The 18,028-nt window shown below is 37.0% G+C and overlaps 1 protein-coding gene across 2 annotated transcripts in view; it reads left to right on the top strand.

Annotated features, from left to right (window-relative positions):
- The window catches only part of CUNH12orf50 (chromosome unknown C12orf50 homolog), a 50,121-nt gene that overhangs the window by 23,571 nt on the left and 8,522 nt on the right, over positions 1–18,028 (top strand). For both annotated transcript variants that reach the window (XM_008062466.1, XM_008062465.1), the window contains exons 4-8: positions 6,110–6,268; positions 7,908–7,985; positions 8,067–8,180; positions 10,686–10,796; positions 17,697–17,804. In XM_008062466.1, coding sequence (XP_008060657.1) covers positions 6,110–6,268; positions 7,908–7,985; positions 8,067–8,180; positions 10,686–10,796; positions 17,697–17,804 — 570 coding nt within the window. The remainder of the gene's footprint in view (positions 1–6,109; positions 6,269–7,907; positions 7,986–8,066; positions 8,181–10,685; positions 10,797–17,696; positions 17,805–18,028) is intronic.

The raw sequence follows: 18,028 nt of genomic DNA, 5'->3' as shown, positions 1-18,028 counted from the left end.
GGGGTTGAGCAGTTCAGTAGCTGAAATAATAAAAATAACCATATGGGCTTTGAAATAACGAGCAAACTTAAAAATAGATCAATAGAAATTATGCCATCTGAAGACCTGAGAAAAAAAGAAAAGAAAAATGAACAGAGCCTTAGAGAAATGTGGGATATTTGCAGTGGGAGTACTAAAATGAAAAGAGGGAAAAAAATTAAAAATAATTGGCTAAAACTCCCCAAAATTTGATTTAAAAAAATACATATCCAAGAAGTTCAGCACACTTTATGTTGGATGTATACAAATACATCTGTATTCTGGCACACCATACTAAAAACGATAAATACCAAAGACAAAAGCAGATTCTGGAAAGTAGCAAGATAAAAATGATTTGTTGCATATAAGAGAACCCTAATAACATTAACAAATATCTTCTTATCCGCATCAATGTAGACTGAAAGAAAAAGAAGTGGCAACCAAGAATCTTTACTTAGCAAACTGTTTTTCAATACTGCATTCCAGTAATAAAGCAAAATAAAGACATCCTCAGAAAAACAAAAAGTGAGACAATTGGTTACAATCAAACTTATCTTAAAAGAAATACTAAAGGAAAAATTTCAGGCCGAAAGCAAGTGACCTGAGACACTATTTCTAATCCATATGAAGAAACCAAGAGTGCTGATAGAGGTATTTGTGCAATTTTAGCAATATTCTAAGTGCATATATTTTTATCTATTCTCTAATTTGCAAATTTTATAAAACAAAATCTACTTATATGTTTTAGCCTGTAACTTTTAGAAATGTACTATATTTGACAATAGTAGCACCAAGTAGAGAGATGGAAGTAAAGCCATGTTATGTTAAAGTAACTCCAGGTGGTACCTCAAATTCATAGGAACAAATGGAGGGAACTAGAATTACAAACAAAAAGTTAATATAATAAGCTGTAAATATGTACTTGATATATTTTCCCTCTTAGTTTCTTTAAACAGACATACAATTATATCAAGTAATAATTATAACAATGTACTTTTGGGATTGTAAAATATTTTCATCAATAGCACAGAAAGGAGGAAGAGGGAACAGCTGTATAGGAGTAATCTTTTATATCTATCTCACTGGAAGTATATTAGTATAAAGGAAGTAGATTCTGATATTAGCAAGTACATAGTAAGCCATAGGGTAACCTAAGAAAAGACTGCAAAAATAAATAAATAGAAAATAAAGAAATTAAAATGTTATATCAGCCGGGCTCAGTGGCTCAGCCTGTAATCCCACACCTTTGGGAGGCTGAGGTGAGTGGATTGTCTGAGCCCGCGGGTTCGAGACCCACCTGGGTGGCGAGACTTCATCTCTATAATAAATCAAAAAATCAGCCGGGCGTGGTAGTGCATGCCTGTAATTCCAGCTACTTGGAAGGCTGAGGTGGAAGGATCACCGGAGCCCAGCAGGCGAGACTGCGGTGGCCGGGAGCGGCCACTGCACTCCAGTCTGGGCGACAGCGTGAGACTCCAACTCAAGAAAAAAAAAAAAAATGTTATATCAGAAAATATTTACTCACTGCAAAAGAAAGCAGTGGGGAAGCAACAGAACAAAAAAGACATAAGATATGCTGGGCATGATGGCTCACACTATAATCTCAGCACTTTGGAAAGTAGAGGCAAGAGGCTTGCTTGAGCTCAGGGGTTTGAGATGAACTTGGGCAACTTGGCAAGACCTCATCTCTACAGTAAATTTAAAAAGTAGCTAGGCGTGGTGACATGTGCCTGTAGCTACTTGGAAGGCTGAGGTAAGAGAATCATCTGAGGCCAGGAAGTGAAGTCTAGAGTAGCTGTGATTGTGCCACTGCACTCCAGCCTGCACAACAGAGTGAGACACCGACTCAAAAACAAAACAAACAACAACAAAAAAGACATAGGACATATAGCAAACAGAAAGTGAAATGGTATACCTAATTCAAACTATGCCAACAATAACATCAAATGTAAATGAATTTAAAAATCCAAAGGCAGGGATTATCAGAATAAACATGATGAAAAATTTATATGGAAATTCAAGGGACCCAGAATAGTTAAAAAAAAAAAAAAAAGCAAAAACATAGAATTAACCCAACTGCCCATCAAAAATGAACTGGATAAAGAAAATATGGTACATATACATGATGAAGTATTACATAGCCATAAAGAAGAGCAAAATCAGAGACTTTGCAGCAAATTGGATGGAGTTGAAGACCATCATACTTGGTGATCTATCACAGAAACAACTGAATACCACATGTTCTCACTCATAAGTAGAATCTGAACATAAGTCACATGAGCAAAAGAGAGAGATTGGCAGTTGCTGGACACTGGTAGGGGCAGGGGAGGGGGACACGCAACAACACAAAGAGTACCTGGCCCCCAACCAGGGGAAGTAAGGACCAGTAAAATGCCCAAACTTCACCTGCATGAAGCCTAACTGTGTAACTAATCCTGACTTGTACCCCACATCTCTATAATTAAAAACAAAACAAAATAAAATAAAATGGAGAACGAAGTTGGAAGACTCACGCTTCCTGATTTCAAAATCTACAAATTACTAAAAAGCTATAGTGATTAGGACTACCTGGTATCCACAAAAAAATAGATACATCCTTCGTTGGGATAGAAATGAGAGAGTAGAAATAAGCCTTTACATAAATGAATTTATGCTCAGTTGATTTTCAGCAAGGGTGCTCAGACCATCCAGTGGGGAATAGATTAGTACTTTCTTTTTTTCTTTTTTTTTAAATTATAAAGATGTGGGGTACATTTCAGGTTAGGTATATAAACATTGATCATGCAGGTACCCTTGTTGATGAGGTATGCCCCTCCCTCCCCTAGCAGTTTCCCCCAACTGCCAATCCCACCCGCCCCTTATAGTTTCCCACTACTGCCAATCACTTTCTTATAGTATTATAATTGTTCAAGGTCCGTTTACGAGTGAGGACATTTGGAACTCTGTTCTTTTTTTCTGTGATAAATCACTGAGGATGATCGGATAGTACTTTCAACAAGTGGTGCTGGGATATCTGGATAGCCAGATGCAAAACCGTCAAGTTGGACTTCTTCCTCATGTCGTGTACTAAACTCAAAGTGGCTCAAAGAAAAATATGTTGAGCTAAAACTGTAATACCGTTAGAAGAAACCTTAGGCTATACAAAGCTTTTTTAGATATGCCATCAAAGGGACAAGCAACAAAAAACATTGACTGCACTTCAAAATTCAAACTTTTGTATTTCAAAGAATACCATCAAGAAAATGAAAAGGCGGGCAGGACATGTTAGCTGATGTGCTTTGGGAGGCTATAGCCAGAGGATTGCTTGAGGCCAGGAGTTCAAGACCAGCCTAGGCAACATAGCAAGACTCCTCCATTTCTTAAAAAAAGAAAAATAAAAAAAATTATTTGGGTGTGGTAGCACATTCCTGTAGTCCCAGCTACTTGGGAGATTGAGGAAGGAGGATTACTTGAGTCTAGGAGTTTGAAGCTCCTAGTTGTGTATCATTACACCACTGCATTTGAGCCTGGGTGACAGAGTAAAATACTATCTAAAAAAAAAAAAAAAGACAGGAAGAAGGAAAGTGAAAAGACAACCATGCAGAGACAGAAAATATTTGGGAAATCAATCAATCAAGGACTTGTATCTAAAGTATGTAAAGAGTTCTTACAGCTCAATAATGTAAAGCCAACCTAATTGCAAGATGGTCAAATGATCTGAATAATATTTCTCAAAGAAGCTCTACAAATGGGCAATAGACACAAAGAAAGATGATCATTATCATCAACCATTAGGGAAATGCCAATCAAAACCAAATAGGATACCACTTCAGGCTACTAGGATGATGAATTTTTTGATTAAAAAGATAATAATGTGTCAACAAAGATGTGGAGAAATTGGAATCTTCATATATTGCAGGTGGGGATGTGTAATAGTGCAACTACTTTGGAAAACAGTTTGACAGTTCCTACAAAGGTTAAATATGGAGTCATCATATTGTCCCCGCTATTCCTCTTCTATCTACATACCAAGAGATGTGAAAATATATGTCCTTATGTACACAAATGTAATCATTTGTACACAAATTTTTGGGTTTTTTTTGAGTTGAGTTCTCATTGTCACTCAGACTGGAGTACAGTGGCATGGTCATGGCTCACTCCAGCCTCTACCTCCTGGGTCCAGGTGATCTTTCCTCCTCAGCTTCCTGAATAACTGGGAATACAGGGGTGCGTCACCACACCTGGCTGATTCTTTATTTTTTGTAGAGATGAGGCAACACTATGTTCCCCAGACATATCTCAAACTCCTGGGTTCAAGTGATCCCCCTTCTTTGGCTTCCCAAAGTGCTAGGATCAACAGGCATGAACCACCACACCCAGCCTTTACACACATTTTTATATCAACATTATTTATAATAAGATAAAAAGTGTAAGCAACCTGCACGTTCATCCCCAGATAAATGAAATGTGGTATATTTATACAAGGGAATGCTATTTGGCTATAAAAAGGAATAAAGCTTTGTCACATGAGGCAGCATAGATAAACTTTGCAAACATGGTAAGTGGAAGAAGTAATCAACAAGAGATTCCATGTTGTATAATTCAGTTTATATAAACTATCCAGAATAGGCAAATTTATGGACACAAGGTGTCTATTATTGATTGTGTAGGTTTTAGAGGCTAGGGAGGAAATGAGGCTGTAATGGATGTGGGTTTTCTTTTAGGAGTGATCAAATGTTCCAAAATGGGTCATGGTGATGGCTGCACAGCTCTGTGAATACACTAAAAACCATGTACAGGTGTATGAGGAAGAATGAGAAAGAAGTTCAGCTTGATTATTTTGCATGTGGCTGTGCAGTCGTCCCAGCACCACTTGTTGAAAGTACTGTTATTTTCCTCATTGAATGATCTGAGCACTTTTGCTGAAAATCAATGGAGCATAAATTCATTTATGTAAAGTTTTATTTCTGGTCTCTCAATTCTATTCCAATGACCTATATGTCTATTTTCATGTGAGAACCACATGGAGATGGTCTTGATTACTATGGTTTTGTAGTAATTTATAGATTTTGAAATCAGAAAGTGTGAGTCTTCCAACTGTATTCTTTATTTTCAAGATTTTTTTTCCCACTATTTTGGGTTCCTTGGATTCTCATATACATTTTAGAATCAACTTCTCAATTTCTGCAGATGAGTCATTGGGGATTTTGATAAGAGTTGTGTTGAACCTATATGAAGGAGGACCCAACAAACCTGGGACTTGTTTATTAAAAAATGTGTATTTATTCTTACGTGTTTAAACTTCAGTCACCTTCAGAGTACCTTTGTTTGTTGTGATACACCTATCAAGATGCTTTTCCCACTGCCCAAAACAGTTTTTGAACTCATCAATTTTGATGCTTGTTAGTGTTTTTGCTGATTTTTTTGTTTCTCTTTTTCCACACTGGCAAAACGTTTCCCTTTGAGGACATTTTTGCATCTGGGGAAACAAAAAAACAGTCTCTTGGGACAAGATCAGGTGAATACAAAGGGTGGGGCATGGAAGTCATGCTGTTTTTTGGTCAAAAACTGCTGAACACTCAGCTCAGTGTGGGCAGGTACATTTGTAAATCATCCATCCTGAAATGGGCAAACACACTGAAAGAATCTTCACAAAAAAATATTCACTGAAGCCGAATGCAGCTTCTCACAACAACACTAGCTGGTACACTGATGTTGATGAGTTCCTAGAGCACTTACCTAGCAGGGGAAGCTGTACTAGGATCCCCTTTAGTAGATCACTTTGAAGTGTATTGTCACATCAGCAATAAAGTAAATCTATTTTTAAGGGTTTCTTTAGTTTCAACAATCTTTTGTACTTTTCAGAATGAATCTTGCAGTTATGAATAAATTAATTCATAAATATGCTATTCTCTTTGATGCTATAGTGAGATTTTCACTTCATTTTCAGTTTGTTCATTGCTAGTATATAGAAATACTGTCAATTATTGTAGTCACCTTGTTCATATTTTAACAAAATATGCAGTAAATTAGGAGGACAATGGTTGATTATTGAATGCATTCATCATAACCTATATCTTGAACAGACCGAACTGCTGCATTTTCTCTGCAGATGTCACACTACAGAAAGAAAGTCAGGAAGGAATTCCACTCCCTAGTCAGAGTCAGGAACCTCAGAAAACTCAGGAAAATATATCACGACTCATTCACCATCCTTTGGTTTTAAAAACTAACTTTGAGGAAGAAGAGGAGGAAGTAGATATACAAAATGGTCAGTAAATTTTCTCAGTGTTACCATTACATTTACAAACCTAACAATATTTTCTACATATGTGTTTAACTAGTAGAAGACAGATTTTGTATTTTATATAAGGCAGATTTTAAGGATACAATAACTTAATTTTATTAAATACATTTAATTCGTTGTGTTCTACTTTGTTCTATGTCTGTATGTTCATGATCATTTGGATTGGAAACCTTTTGTTGTATGACGACTGGGAGAAAGGCGTCATGCTATGTACAAGTGCTTGTATAGATACTAATGAACTCTCTTATTTATATATAACAACTGGTTTTGTTTGTTTGTTTTTTGTTTTTTTGAGTTGGGTTCCCACCCTATCACTGAGCCTGCAGTGCAGTGGCATAATCACAGCTCACTGCAGCATCAAATTCCTGGGTTCAAGCGGTCTTCCCACCTCTGCCTCCCAAATAACTGGGACTACAGGTGCCCACCACCATGCCTGGCTAATTTTTAACAATTTTTTGTAGAGACAGGGTCTCGCTATATGGTTTATTCTAGTCTCAAACTCCTGGGCTCAAGCAATCCTCTTGCCTTGACTTTCCAAAGTGCTGGGATTACTGATGCAAGCCACGATGCCTTGTTTTATAAACAACTGTTTTTAAATCACATCAATAAATGTGTCTGTTTATCTACATATCTATGGATAATCCATCTGTTTCACATTTAATCCTTGAAGTTGTATAAATCTATATATGACTTTATGATTTATAAAACACTGTCATCTGCAATATTCTAGGTGAACCTCATAAGGATATAAGCAAAGTTAGGACTTTTACATCTTAGTCTATCCTAAGGTCTTTTACATCTTAGTGTGTCCTTTTCTTCCTAAATCATTACAGCCCAGTTGTGCCATAAATGTGGGCATACAAGAAAAACATGCGGAAATATAAACTCTCACTCTGTCTTTGCCTGGAACGCATCCTTCTATGGGCTACTGGCCACCATAGTTTCTATGCTTAAAAATACATTGAACTATTCATTAATTTTTATTTTTTTCCCTAAAAAAATTGTTTTTTGAGTCAGGGTCTTGCTCTGTTGCCCAGGCTGGAGTGAAGTGGCATGATCATGGCTCACTGCACTCTTGACCTCGTGGGCTCAGGTCATCCTCTTGCCTCAGCCTCCTGAGTAGCTGGGACTACCAGCATGTGCCAACACACCTGGTTAATTTTTTATTTTTTTGCAGAGACAAAGTTTTACTATATTGCCTAGGCTGGTCTTGAACTCCCGGGCTCATATAATCCTCCTGTCTCAGCCTCCCAAAGTGCTGGGATTACAGGTGTGAGCCACCATGCCCAGATTATCTATTAATCTTTTTATGTGCTGCAGCTACAACGTGCTTGTGCCTACATGCAGTCTCACCCTCTGAGCCTATACCTTCAGCTTCTCATTTCAAGATACATAATATATTAGTGATTTCTTTTCTTTTGACTGATTCTTTCTAATACTTCAAATGTAGAGACACTTACCAGTATGTAAAAATTATTGATTTTAAAATTAAAAAGAGTAATCCATCTATGAGAACAATCTTTAGGATTTTTATTTCTGGTTTATAAATTTTCAGATTATTTGGCTTTGGGACAATTTAATTTAAAAACAATATGTCCTATAGATGCTTCTAGTTTATGGACAAAGACTCCTGAAGAAATTGAAGAAAAAAGGGCAATAAAGGAGGTGTGCTACAAATCTGGTAAGAAATCAAACTTTTGTGAATTTTCTAATACTTGGTGTGATAAATATACTAACCATTGTTTTTCTTACCGGAGAACAGGTGAATACTACAGAGTTCATACATCTCCGGATGTTTCATCATCAAAAAGCATAGCTCCTACATCAGAAAAAGAGTCAGAAAAGCCTTTGGAAAATGGTAGCGAATTGCAAGAAGGTAAGAAAGGAAGAGGCAACCCTCAAAGTGATGTGTAAGAGATGCTTGGTGTGATAGACTGAATTATTTAGGATGATGCACAAAAGGATAGAGTTAAATAATACATCAGAATTGAGAGAGAGAGAAGGGAAAGTTTGCATGGGATGACCCAAATTTCATATAAAAAGCTGTTATTAATGGGAGTATGTTTTCCTAGAGAAACTGCAGAATGAATAGATTTCGTTAACCCTGATGGCACTGGACATCTCATGCACTCATCTTGTAAATAACTCACTTTTGCCAGTTTATTTGTCTTTGAAATAAATCTTTCTGTGAAGAAGGTCTAGGTCTTTCTTTCTGAAAAATAGGAAACCTAGCCCAAGAAGCACAAAAGGGAGATCACAGAATGCCCTTGGCAGCGGCACAAGGGTTGTTTGTTCGGTGAATGAGCTCTTCTGGGTACCAGGCTATTCAGAGGCGATGCTGGTTGGGCCACTCCAAGGCTCTGCCTGTCATGGAGTTTACCTTTGGTGAATCTGATTTTACTGTTGGTGAACACTTTGCCCTTGAGGTCAAATAAGAAGAGCATTCTAGATACAAATGCAGGAACTCAGAGAAAATTCATGGATGCCATGAGTTTAGATAGTTTTCTTGCTCCTAGCATGAACTTGAAAACAGATTTTGCAGCAATAAGAGAGATTTGAATCCTTCCTTACTTGCCCGAGAGGACAAAAAATAGTTAAGAAAGTGTCCTAGAATCAAGAAGAATGCGGGATAAAGCACAGGATAGGTGACTTAAACTACTTATTATGCAAATCTGTATGTGACAAACTCTTCAAAGGGCAGTAGGTGGCAGCAACACACTGTCACACCGTAGAACAGCATGAAAGGCAGTCAGAGCCACCCAGAGAAGGACAGATTGCAGGCCAGCCCTATGCAGGCAAGAAAACACAGAAGGAAACAAAAACTGAAAAAGAAAACAAGTCAGCAATGGAAATTAAAAACAGTAGATTAGAAAGATAATTATATGTGGCCAGAAGCAGGGTCTCATGCCTGTAATCCCTGTACTTTGAGAGGCTGAGATGGGAGGATCACCTGAGGCTAGGAGAGCAAGACCTGCCTTGGCAACATAGTGAACCCCTGGCACCCTTGCCCCTCCCTGGTTTTACAAAAAATAAATTAAAAAATAGCTATAGGTGGCGGTGCATGCCTGTAGTCCTGGCTATTAGCAAAACTGAGGCAGGAGGATCATTTGAGCCTAGGAGTTTGAGGATGCAATGAACTATGATAAAGCCACAATACACCAGTCTGGGCAACAGAGCAAGTCCTTGCCTCTAAAATGAATGAATGAATGAATAAATACATAAATATTAAAAGATATTTGTAAGTACTTTGCTTTAAATGCTCATCTTTAAATAGTTTCAATGCCTGAGTGCAGTGGCCCACGCCTGTAATCCCAGCACTTTGATAGGATGAAAAGATTGCTTGAGCTCAGGTGTACGAGACCAGCCTGGGCAATACAGTGAGACCCTGTTTCTACAAAAAATTAGTTGGCATGGTAGTGTGCACCTGAAGTCCCATCTACCCGAATGTTTGAGACGGAAGGATCATCTGAGCTCAGGAGGTAGAGGCTGTGGTGAGCTATCATCTTGCCACTTCACTCCAGCCTAGACAACAGAGTGAGACTCTGACTCACAAAAAATTTTTTAAAAATTAAATAGTTTCAATTAATTCCTGTGCAACCTTCATCCAGATTTCTCCTAAATGTTAGCATTTTACTGAATTTAAATTTTCATTCTCTAAATACATACGTTGTTGTTACTATTTTCTGAACTGCACGTTTGAGAGTAAGTTGTAGACATGATGCCTCTTTGATCTTACATAACTGTGGTATGAATGTCAAAATCAGGAAATAACCACTAATAAATATTGGTTACAGCTTTTTCCCTGCATAAATGTTACCACTTAAGCCATTAATGTGCTTAGCAAAATAAGTTCCCCCCTCCCCCAACCCGGTCTAGGGCCCATTGCAATAGGTTGTCTGGTCTCTTTTATTCTGAGATTAGCATTTTATTTTATTAGAAAATTATCTGGAGATGTACACGGAAAACTTAGAGAAAATATAATTACCACAGTGCAATTAGTATTTTGTATTCAAATGTGACTGTAGTATTTTTTACTCAATTGTTCATGGTAAACAGATAAAAACAAAAGAAAAATTACAAAAGTTATATGAAAAACACAGCAAATAAAGTCAATATATTATGTGTATACAATAGTTTTAGATTGCTCTAACCTTTAAATTGCCATTTGATAAATAATCAAAACTAGAGAATACACTTGCTTGCCTCTGTTGACAATTACAAAATTTTAAAAACTCATGTATTTATTGATTATTTTTCATCAGATCACTGTGTAAACAATGCTTGCATTAACTTTTAAGCTTTTTATTTTCATCATGCATTTCTTATTTAAGCATCTACTGGTATTTGTTTCTGGTGTGACTTTTCTTCTTCTTATTTCTAGGGGATGGTCTTACAGTTCCAACAAAATTTAGCCTATATGAAAGACAAGGAGAGAGGAAAACATCATTGGATAGGAAACCAAGGACTGATATTGCTGCTTTTGAAAATGGAGGTGAGTTAGTTTATTACTGACTTATTTTGAACATATCGCCATATAATAAATGAACTTGATTTTTTTTCTAATTTTGTTTCAATTTTTTGTCTATTTCATGTTTAATGCAGGGAGTTGGAAGTACATCACAAAGTCAGATGCTTTCAGATGCTAATGTTTTTACCAAACACTTTGTGCAAATTTGGGTGGTGTGCAAAACATTCCAGTTTTCATATTTTTATGAGAAATCTGATATGTGTGTAGATTTGACTCCAGGCTATCATGAATTTGGGTATTACACATATGCTACAGTATACTATACTAGAGCTATAAACTTAAGAGGCACTTATTAAATCCTTTGAGTAATTCTATATCAATGCAGCTATATTCATATATATGTATCTTTTGTGCCAAGAAATCACATCCTCATTGTGTATGATATCTTAGATATTTTGAAACTGCTTTTTAGCATAAACTTTTTGGAAAATTCATCCTTTGATAGAAAAGTCCAGCCCTTTGTTTTAAAAACATGTAGAGATGTACTCTGGAGGAGGAAAAAGCATGTGACTAGTGGGAAGAACTTGTGTGAAGACCAGGAAGGCAGGTGAGTGCAGGTAGTGCTGATATGTCTTAGGCATATTGGTGATACTTTCTGCAGTCCTGGAATCAGCCATTTTCTTCTATCTTGTTTTCTTTTTTCTTTTCTGGTGCTAAAGTAATTTGATTCTTCCTTCACCTTTCTTATATCTGCAGGAGGTTTAGCCTAGCTGTCATGATTTGGTTGCCTTGAAGCCATACATTTTAGCTATAAATCAGAAACATTAGCATTTTTTCCCCCAAAGAAGTTTGCACTGTGTGTACAACCTAGTAGAAAGTGAAACTGGGATATACTTAGTCTGGCTAGTTCTAATTGTACATTTTGTTGAGATGTTGTTAAATCATATAGCCTTTTTTGTTAATACAAGGTTATTTTCTTTTTTTATCAATATTTTTTATTATGATATTGTGGAGTACAGTTAAGGGTTAGGTATACAAATACGTTTCATTCAGGCACCCTGCTGATAAGAGGTGTTTCCCTGTCCCCAGACAGATATTTGCTACCGTTAATTCCATCTCCCTCCCCCCCTCATAGTTTCCCACTACTGTCAGTCATTTTCTTATAGTATGACATTGGATGTTCAAGGTCCATTATATGAGTGAGAACATGTGATACTCGGATCTTTGTTTCTGTGAGAGGTCACTCAGTATTATAGACACTAGTTCCATCCAGGTTGCTGCGAAATTCATGATTTTGTTCTTTTTTATGGCTGCATAGTATTCCAATGTGTACCACATTTTTTTAATCCAGTTCTCTTTTGATGGACAGCATGGTTGCTTCCAGGTTCTTGCTATTGTGAACAAAGCTGCGATAAACATACGTGTGCAGATAACTTTTTTATGGAGTGATTTGAGTTCTTCAGGATATATTCCCAGTAGGAGGACTGTGGGGTCATATGGGAGGCTGATATTTAGAGCTTTTAGGAATCATTGATCAACTAGTGCTTTTGTGTAAAAATAAACTTTCCTTCATGTTGTGACATTCTACTTTTTGGAACTTAAAGAATGTGAGAATGCCATTACACTCTCATTAGTCTATTTAATAATATTGTTAGAGATATTAGCTGGTTGAATCACCATACTAAGAGAATGTTAAAATAGTCTATTGTCTGGGATACTGCGTTTTTGGCATAGTTGGACTTGTTGATTTCCCAGGCATAGTAATGTTCTCTATGTCACTAGATAGAAGAGTCTTCTGGGTATATGTGTAGAGAGCAACAAAACATATTTAGATTTCTGTATTGATGAGACATATTTGAAGAAAAATGACCAAAAATTAAAATTACAACTAATGAGGGAATATTCAATTTGAAGACATTGTCTTTAGTCTTACTATGATTTTAATATTTTATGGAGCTTTGATTTTAGTATAGTCCACAAATTAAAATGTATAGCTGGATACAATTTTATATGTGTATGTGTCAGTATAACCACGTGAGGCCAGGCATGATGGCTCATCCTGTAATCCCAGCACTTTGGGAGGCTGAGGCGAGAGGATTGCCTGAGTCCAAAGGTTTGAGACCAGCCTGGGCAACTTGGTGAGACTCATCTCTGCAATAAATCAAAAAACAAGCTGGGCATGATAGCGTGCACCTGTAATTCCAGCTACTTGGAAGGCTGAAGTGGAAGGATTGCCTAAGTCCAGCAGGTTGAGGTTGTGGTGGCCTTGAGCATGCTACTGCACTCCAGCCTGGGAACAGAGTGAGACTCCAACTTAAAAAAAAAAAAAATTTATATATATATATATATATATATATACACATATATATGCATATATATGTATATGTGCATATCTATTTGCATATGTATATGTATGTAAAACCATGTTTATGGCACTAGAGAAGACGCCTCCTCTCCAAGTCCATAGTACCCATGCAATGGTAACCACTACTTTGAACTCTATTACCATGAGTTAATTTTGCATTTCTTGACCTTTATATAAGTGAAAATGTACACTTAAACTTTTAGTTTAGATTCCTTTACTTAACTCTATTTGTACAAGACTGATCCATGTTGTTGATTATAGAAGTAGCTCTTTTGCATTGCTGTATCTGTAAATAGATATAGATGTATAGTTTATATATATACACACACATCTGTATATAATATATACAATATATGTGTAATATGTATATATACACTATATATACAGGCAAGTCTCTATATGTACAATATATACACACATATAGTTGGTATACACCCACACACACACACACACACACACACACACACACACACACACACACACACACTGTTGACTCTTGCTGTAGTTATACTCTGTAAAGTAGACATGAACACTGAATTAGCAAACACTATTGCTCCTAAGGGAAATATGTGTACACACGCACACACACACACACATCTCACATAGATTATAATTTTTTTTTTTTTTTTGGAGATAGGATCTCACTCTGTCGTCCAGGCTGTAATGCAGTGATGAGATCCTGGCTCACTGTGACTTTGACCTCCTAGGTTCAAGCAGTCTTTTCACCAGAGCCTCCCAAGGAGCTGGGACTGTAGATAGCTGCCACTAAGGTCAGCTAATTTTTAAAAAATGGTCTTACTATGTTGCTAAGGCTGGTTTTGAACTTCCTGACTCAAGCAATTCTCCTGCCTTGGCCTCCCAAAGTGCTGTGATTACACCTGTGAGTCACCATGCCCAGCCAGATTATAATCTTAAATTCTAGCAATTTCTCATTTTAGTAGATTTTATTTCCTTTGTTTTAAAGAAGAGAAAAAGTTCATAAGTGTGAAGTGACTCTCCTGATGTCTTCCCTAACAAGCCTCAGAGTTGGGATTCACACCCCTTCCAATGGCCCCAGGGCTAGGGTTTCTTACACTATGCTGTGCTGCCCCCTTCTGAATCCATTCCCTGGTCATCTCTGTATGACAACTGGAAGGAGAATGTCAACCATTGCCTTGTTGGATCTCAGCTAGGAAGGGCTGGTCCAGCAACTCACAAATGTCACTACTCTGTTTGTGTTTGCAAAAAGTCATGAAAACACCGTAAAAGTATTGATATTAGGGTTTGATTTGCTTCCGGGTTGAGGCTGTTATACATGTTCTTGTACATGTCTTCTAAAGGGCATATGCACTCTTTTTTTGGGGGGTGGTTAGCTTGCTCTGTGTCCTTATCCACACAGCATTTTCAGTCTGTTAATTTTAGCCTATTTGGTCGGTGGCTGATGGTATCTCATTGTAATTTTAATTTGTATTCCCCGATTACTCATAATTTTGAGTTCCTTTTCATAAACTCATTGGCCATTTTGATTTTCTCTTTTGTCAAGTGTATTTTTTAAGTCTCTAACCCATTTAAAAAAATGGTCTTTTTCTTATTGAATATCCTGGATAAATCTGGATACTGTCAACCTACTGTCCTGTTCTCTAATCTTCCTCTTCTCTATTCTTAAATCCATGTATTAAAGTCTTCATTTCTATTTGACCCTTTTAAATAGATTTCCTATTAAATTTTCCATTAGTTCTCTATTTTGATATTAGTCATGCTGTTTTTTCTAACTTTGTGTTTGATGATGCTTGGATTGCTTTCATTTTTTCTCTTTTTGCTCAGTTGTTCTATTTCTTAGTATGCCTTCTGATATTTTATTAGATGCAGAACATTATGGATAAAAATCATATGGTGTATGGATGATATTTGCCCACAAGGAAACTTTTCTTCTGGCAGGCAGCTAGACTATCAGCGGGCCACCTCGCTTCTCTGAAGGACCGACTTTAGGCTTTATTAGGGAAGGTGTAGCAGATGATGCTTTATTTGTCCTTTTTTTGAAGGTATAATCCTTATTCCTAGAACAAGACTCTGACTCCTAAAACATTGCTCTTCTGGGTTTTCCTGGGTGTTCGTCAGGATCTCTCTACCATGGTAAGACTTGAACCCCATTCTTTGCCTCCCAAGGTGTTGCAGTTCCTACATTTTTGACCAGTTTTTTAAACCTCCCAGATGCTGTTTTTGTTTGTTTCTTAGGGTTCAACCTTTTATATGAAGTGTGGGAGTCAGACAACAACTTTAAAAAGTTCTGTGCCGATTTCAGGGGACCTCCTTTGTTGTTTCTTCATCTTTCAGATTTCCCCCTCAAGTCCAAGCCACTTAGATGATCCCAAACTCTGGGCTCTTTCTTTTTAGCCTAGTTGGTTGGTCTTTTTAGCCCAGTTAGGGAAAAAAGCCAGGGTGAACGTGAATGTGGAATTGATTTTGTGTACCTCCATTGCTCTCAGGTGTTATAGGCTCATGCATTGGGTTATTTTCCAATCAGTTCATTTTGGGTATTTTCTAATAGTTTTTGGCAGGTAAGTTATTCTGATACAAGCCATTTGGTCATGGCAAGAACCAAATGTTTTTGACATTTTTATCATTGGTTTTGTGTAAGCTCCTTGAGACCAAAAACTCTATGGGGTCCAACAGTTAAGTTCGCAAACTCATCCTAGAAAAAGTGCTACATACCTCATGACTGAATATCACTAAGGTCATCTTCGAAGTACTCCCTTTGGGAAGCTATGCACAGACACCAGCACCTAGCCCACCCATCAAAGCAATTTTGGAACTCTTCTTCTGGAATGGCCATCAGAGCTGTCGTTGTATTACCCTTGATGTTTTGAATGTCATCAAATGTCTTCCTTTCAATATTTCCTTTATCTTCGGGTAAAGAAAAGAGTCATTGGTGGGTAGATCAGGTGAGTGGGGAGAGTGTCTCAATAGAGTTATTTGTATAGTGCTGACAACATAAACACACGATGGCCAGTTCCCAAACTTAATTGTCAGACCCCAACAAATAATAACAGTTCTGATGGTCATTCCAGAAAAAGTTTCAAAGTTGCTTTGACACTGGTGTCAGGGCACAGCTTCCCAAGGGAACTACGTTGAAGGTGGTTGTAGTGATATTCAGCAATGAGTTATCTAGCACTTTTTAAAGAATGGTTTGCAAACCTAATTGTGGGACTTTGTATATACTCAGTCATTGTAGGTACAACTCTGTAGTAGAATGTCTGGCACATGATGTAAACTCAGTAAATGCTTGTAGAATAAATGATGGCATGCTTAAATGTATTGAATTATTGGGTCAATGGAGATGTTTATAAAACTTACAGATGACTAGAAGTTAATTTGCTGGGACAATGAGTCAAATCTAACAAGGTAAACTCAAACAATGACAAACATGAAGTCTTACGTTTAGGTTCAAGCCATTAAGGGTGACTTTTCTTCAGGTTGGAAAAACCTGACATAATGTAGTTTATGAGGGAGAAAATTGTGGAACTTTTCTTGTTGTTGTTGTTGACCACAATGTTTCAAAACGATTCAGTAGTGTGCTTTCAGTACCAAATACCTAAAGTAAACTCATATTAAATTATTAGGTGTAGTATAGAAAGATAATTAAATGTGACGAATCATTTAAAGTACTCAGCAGAGGGTCTGGCACACAGAAAATTGCTCCATAAATGCCAACTATTATTATACTAGTTCCACTGATTTTTTTCACAGGTTAGTTCACATTTAGGTATCATTTTTAAAAGAAGGCTATTTGAAACAAAGATTTTATGTTAAGGAAAGGTCACTTGTATGGTGAAACATGTAGACATTTTATAGTAATATTTAAAGCAACTCTGAATATTGATCCTGGAAAATAGAAGACCTTTAAGAAAAATGAAAATTGCTTTCATATATCTAAAGCTGTTATATGGCAGATAAGTTATGTTTACTCTGAACATCTCTGAAAGATGAGACTAAAGATTGTTATAAGTTAAAGAAATTTTGTTGACTAGTGAATTTTCTTGCAATTATCTATATGTAAGTTTACATGCTGAGTGTTCATATATGTATGAATACACGTGTATGAATCTAAGCTTATATGATATGTATAGAGATGGAAATGGTGTCACTGGGAACAGTCTAAGCAAAAGGTGGCAAAAGGGTTACTGGAGAGAAGATTTCTGTAATGAAAGGCAGATTTATACCACTTTCTGCCACTGTTGCCACTGACTATTTTATTTTTGTTTTGCTTTTTTTTTTTTTTTTTTGAGTTGGAGTCTTTGTCAACCCAGGCTGGTGTGCCTTGTCATGCTCACGGCCACTGCAGCCTCAACCTGCTGGGCTCAGGTGAGCCTTCCGCCTCAGCCTTCCAAGTAGCTGGAGCTATAGGCAAGTGCCACCACGCCTAGTTATTATTTTTTTTTATTTATTGTAGCGGTGAGGGCTCATCAGGTTGCCCAGGTGGGCTCAGGCAATCCTTTTACCTCTGCCTCCCAAAGTACAGGGATTATAGGCATGAGCAACCGTGCCCAGCGCCACTGACTTTATAACTGGTTTTGTCATAGGAGGTGACTGTTACATCCCACAGAGGATCATATTTCTTGGAGTAGATGAAAGTGAAGATTTAACTGAAGGGAAAGAAGTCACCATGTCAAAATGTTCAAATACTAAAGGTAGTGAATTATTATATAATTTTGATTCATCTGTAACTTGGATAGATGAGTTAAACATAAAGCTTGCTTGTTATAAAAATCAATATAAGAGGGAAAGTAATAGATTGAAATATACACTAACTAGGGGTCAAGAGACTTCAGGCTCCATTCCTGACTCTATTCCTACTTGTATGACCACGGGACTTTTATTTTTATTTTTTTTAGCCTTATTTCCTTATCTAAAA

This window comes from Carlito syrichta, unplaced genomic scaffold, assembly GCF_000164805.1.
Source record: "Carlito syrichta isolate Samal-C Ts95f unplaced genomic scaffold, Tarsius_syrichta-2.0.1 Scaffold305718, whole genome shotgun sequence".
In the NCBI taxonomy this organism is placed as follows: Eukaryota; Metazoa; Chordata; class Mammalia; order Primates; family Tarsiidae; genus Carlito; species Carlito syrichta.
The sequence above is the reverse complement of the archived record's forward strand: the minus strand, read 5'-3'. Positions and strand labels throughout refer to the sequence as shown.